Source organism: Priapulus caudatus, unplaced genomic scaffold (assembly GCF_000485595.1).
Source record: "Priapulus caudatus unplaced genomic scaffold, Priapulus_caudatus-5.0.1 Scaffold553, whole genome shotgun sequence".
In the NCBI taxonomy this organism is placed as follows: domain Eukaryota; kingdom Metazoa; phylum Priapulida; class Priapulimorpha; order Priapulimorphida; family Priapulidae; genus Priapulus; species Priapulus caudatus.
In genome coordinates, this window is record NW_014577614.1 from 2,776 (window position 1) to 7,500 (window position 4,725).

General features: G+C 40.9%; 2 protein-coding genes across 2 annotated transcripts in view; both read left to right on the top strand.

Annotated features, from left to right (window-relative positions):
* The first annotated feature begins 354 nt into the window (after positions 1-354).
* On the top strand, positions 355-4,504 carry LOC106811581 (microtubule-associated protein RP/EB family member 1-like). Its single transcript, XM_014815258.1, has 3 exons — positions 355-401; positions 828-1,026; positions 1,911-4,504. Exons 2-3 carry the CDS (start codon positions 874-876, stop codon positions 2,622-2,624), a joined length of 867 nt encoding a protein of 288 aa, XP_014670744.1. The 5' UTR covers positions 355-401; positions 828-873; the 3' UTR covers positions 2,625-4,504.
* The window catches only part of LOC106811577 (prostaglandin E2 receptor EP4 subtype-like), a 28,102-nt gene continuing 27,150 nt past the window's right edge, over positions 3,774-4,725 (top strand). The window contains exon 1 of the mRNA XM_014815254.1: positions 3,774-3,842. Within this exon, the coding sequence (XP_014670740.1) occupies positions 3,774-3,842 (69 nt within the window). The remainder of the gene's footprint in view (positions 3,843-4,725) is intronic.

The window sequence follows — 4,725 nt, forward strand, 5'->3', positions numbered from 1 at the left end:
TGGCTTGCCACCTGTCGGTATCGGACAGATAATTTAGTGAGCCGTGTCTCTCGTATTCCATTTGCTGCGGGGGCGCGTCGTCATCGAAAAAAACTATATAGATGCTGCCATCACACTAATAACAATTTATATGTTGGACGAATATAGAATTTATTCGCAACCACAATTAACACACACACACGCGCGCGCGCGCACGCGCGCATACACACGCACGCACACACACACACGCTCGCACGCACGCAGGCACGCACGCACGCACACGAGCACGCACGCAGGCACACACACAGGCACGCACGCCCACACGCAGGCACACACGCAGACACACAGGCGCACACGCAGGCACGCACACAGGCACACACGCAGGCAACGTTTAGCAAACGTTTGTAAAAATAAAACTTAACGTAAGTAAACATAACTTTATTAGAAACGTTTTACGAACGTTGAGAAAACGTTTTATTAATACCAACCCATAAAATAACCATTTAAAAACGTTGCGAAAACGTTATGTCTTAGCTGGGTATCATTGCCTTTGGACATGTGACAGCACATGAATCTGACTCGAAGTACACTACTCTGTTTTTATGAACTGTCTGTTTTACATCTCAAGATATTATACTTTTTCATTTACTTCTTGGATATTGCGATCATGTTTTGATGATCTTTGCGTAAATGCTAGAGGCCCGTGGTTCACGGGCCGCAAATGGCTAGTATTTATATTATTTCACATGCATCAGACTTTATTTCATTGTTTGATCCTGCTGTTTAAGAGTAAAATTTATTTTTTATAATGATGTAAAACGAAATGTTCTTTTCTGGTTCAATTTCAGATTTCCAAAAAGTGATCACACTCTTCGTAAAAAATGGTTGGTGAACATGAGAAGAGACCATCAATGGGCACCAAGCCCACATGATACATTATGCTCAGACCACTTCGAGGAGAAGCATTTTGATCGAACTGGCCAGACAACGCGGCTTCGCTCAGATGCCGTGCCAACATTGTTCAACTTTCACCGACATCTCTTGAAGGTACGTTGTAAAGAATTTGATACAAAACAAAGTGCAAAGTTAGATGAATTCTAAAAATTTATGGGAAGTGCAGATAATAGAAGTGACTAATGTAAATGAAGGTCAATACTTATTCAATCAATTTAATTTGGATTTGAATTATAGGTGTACATACATGGTGCTTTTGACCCAGTGTTTAAATAAACAGCAGTAAAATAGCCCTTAAATCCAATGTATGACATTGAGCCATTGGCACATGGTAAAAATCAAATTGATTTTTTTCCCTTTTTTTCGTTGGTAGAGTATCATGTGAAATGTACATACTAATGTTTTCTCACCAGCCATTTGAAAGTTACAAGTTATTCGGAAGAATTTTACCAACGTTTCTGTTGTTTAATTGATAGTGTATTAAACCCATTAGTTATTGAACTAGATTAGTTTGAGAAAAAAATTGCATAACCAATAGCTTTAAAGGACACAGGACACGGAACCAATAGGCATTCTTATTATGATTTATGTTTCAAGTCATTTGTAATTCTTTTATTAGAATCCATTTTGAATATTATTTGTTGCTCTGTTTCTCAAGCCTTAACAAGGATTATCGTTGTTCAGAGCAACTTTTGTATAATACAATTTGAATACCTTTTGAGAAACCTCTATTCTAATTTATTTCCTAAATATTTTGATGAGGTGCGTGCTAGGACTGCGTGCCCTTTCTCCCGTAGTTCAGTAAGGGTTAAAATTAGTTTGTTTAGGGAATGGAGTGCCTTTTGGTAATTATATTGTCAATTCTGCGTAAATGTACATATTATTTTTATTTGTCAAACTTAGTGTTATGTAATCTCAACGTCTTTATTTATAATAACACTTGTAATAAATACTCTTTTGTTCTTCTCTTTTTGCAGTCTGTTAAGCAACGCAAGCCACCCTTTCCTCGACATTCTGCCCATCCACAACCAGAACAACAGAATGATACCCCCAACCCAATCATTCATGAGTCTTTGACTGAAGGGCCAGAGTGTGACACACTGGCACACACTTGTTTATCAACCCCGGCCAGACCTGTCCCACAAGACATCGCCAGACCTGTTCCACAAGACATCGCCAGACCTGTTCCACAAGACATCGCCAGATCTGTTCCACAAGACATTGCCAGACCTGTTCCACAAGACATCACCAGACCTGTTCCACAAGACATTGCCAGACCTGTTCCGCAAGATATCGCCAGACCTGTTCAACTAGACATCGCCAGACCTGTTCCACAAGAAATTGCCAGACCTACGCTTACTGTCCCAAAAACGCCCACAGAGAGATATAACCCTCATCCTTATCACACGTACATTCATGAAAGCCCAAGGAGCGTCAAGCAAAAACTCGACAAGATGTACGACCAGATGTCCACCATGAGGAACCGACTAAAGACATCCCATACCAAATCACGCAGACTAAAGAAAAGAGTAGCTTCTTTGAAGAAAGTTGTCAAGACACTAAAAGCGAAAAACTTGCTGTCAGAACGTGGTCTTGAAATGTTGGAGAAAAAATGCGATGTGCCAGGAGAAATTATGAGGAGACTTGCTAAATCTAAAGACAAAGATAGCACTTGCTTACCTACAAGATGAGCCAAGATCATCTTGAGTTATTTTTCTGCGCCATTCGTTCATCTCTAGGATGCAACAACAACCCAACAGCTCGTGAATTCTCGACCTCGTACAGAAAGATGCTCATTGGACATGAGGTCGAAGGACTTACTTACTTACTTATCCTCTTCACTCCCAGTGGAGCATAAGGCCACAACAGAACTTTGCCATGCTGTACAGACTTTAGCCAGCATCTCTGCTGTGCCCCAGGTCAGCCCCATTTCCTTCAGCTCCGCCTCGACGGTCCGGCACCAGGTGGTCTTTGGCCGTCCTCTTTTTCGTTTTCTTTGGGGTGTCCAGCGTAGTGCCTTTTTTGAGCTAGTGTTGTCCGGCATTCTGAACACATGCCCAAGCCATCTGAGTCTGCATTGTTTGGTCTCCTCAACAGTGCAGAATGAACTCGTCTTCTTCAGTAGTTCTTGGTTTGTGATCGTTTTTGGCCAGAAGATCCTACATATGCGCCTGAGGCTGCCATGGTGGAAGGACGAAAGAGCATTCATATCCTCCTTGGTTATCCTCCAGCACTCACTTCCATACAAAAGGACGGACTTGACATTACTGTTGTACAGTCTAACTTTTGTTCTCGGAGTGTAATGACTTGACTTCCAGATGTTGCTAAGACGACAGAATGCTGTGCGAGCCTCGAGATCGAAGAAGTTGGAGGAAATTGCATTGCCCAAGACAACACTGCAATACTTCACGCGTGGGCAGTGAGAGGAAGAAAAGCATCGAGCTTATAACTATGATGAGAGTGATCTACTCTTGATCCGGAAGTATGATTTGTCAACTAGAAGTCTTGCAAGTACAGAACATGACTATGCTGACATCCCAGACATCAGTGAGCTATCTCCCTACAAGAAGTCGGTTATCCCATACATAGGTGGTTATGCAGCAGGGTAAAAAAATACACAGGAGCGATAAGCGATTCGCTCTTCAAACCTCCGAAATCGCTCCCGTGAGGCTCAAAATAGCTTTCTATAAAAATTTTGACGAGAGCTATTTTTTCCACAGACTTTTGAAAAATAGCTCCCGTGAAAAAAAGTAATTTTTCCCTGGTATGCAGTGAGAATGACTTTTTGTGAGTTTTTGTCTTGTGACGAATGTGCTGCTGCTCTCACGACCGGTTGGGTAATGGAAGGAAGCTTGTTAGAAACGAAGAACAGGGGTGGGTTGATGAGACCATCGTCGGATGTAGTGAAGGTATGCGAAGCAACCGAAAGATGTCTGCAGCAACTTCTGAAGGTGACCGGAGGCAATCTCCCCCAGTCATCCCACCTCCCTCATGCTTTGTTCTCAGCGGTTCTAGGAGAAGTTGGACAGCTGAATATATTTAGCTCACTGTCGGAACATATATGTTTGATTCCCCAGCAGACTGCAACCACATCTTTCTCTTCGTCAAGAAGGTTTTGTTTCTTACTTGAAGATCCTCATGCACTACCTTGCCAAACACATGACTGAGATCATCAACGGTCCAACTGTTTGAAAGGAATAATTATTGTTAAAGTTGATCTTGTTTAAGCATCAACGAATCATTAATTATGGCCCATTTTACAGAGTGTATACTGCATTACAATAGTGTTTTCCCTTTCAATGTTCAATTTTACCTTGTATAGATACAGCGTTTGAAGTTTCCATCATATACAGTATTGCCAATATTTAACTTGCCATTTTGTGATTATACTGTTTTCATTATGCATTGATCAGTCAATTTTGAAATAAAGTGTATAAAAAAGTATATGTAACAATTCTGTCAAGCCTAGTTTTTAAAATGTGCTAGAGTGTTAGCGCTAGAGTGCTAGAGTGCTAGAGTGCTAGAGCTATGTGCTAAAATGTTTAAGTGTAGAGTTACCGGACGCGCTGCTCCCAGGCTACGCGTCCGCTCATATATTTCTTACTTGAATCAAACTATATTTTTTCAGTAAAAAACAATAAACAATACGTTTTTACCATAATATTACTTACCTTTAGGTATTTTATAAAAAAAATGTGTTTGTGTAACGTTTGAAGCAATAGTAAATCCAGTAAAATCAACGATTTGAAAGGGGGCGTGGCCTAATCGTGAATATCAGCTTATCAAGCCTAT

Excerpts from the sequence above, each read along its gene's own strand:
- LOC106811581 (XM_014815258.1), top strand. The coding sequence starts at position 874 with ATGAGAAGAGACCATCAATGGGCACCAAGCCCACATGATACATTATGC. Across the intron at positions 1,027-1,910 it reads TTCACCGACATCTCTTGAAG|TCTGTTAAGCAACGCAAGCC; the intron begins GTACGTTGTAAA and ends CTCTTTTTGCAG.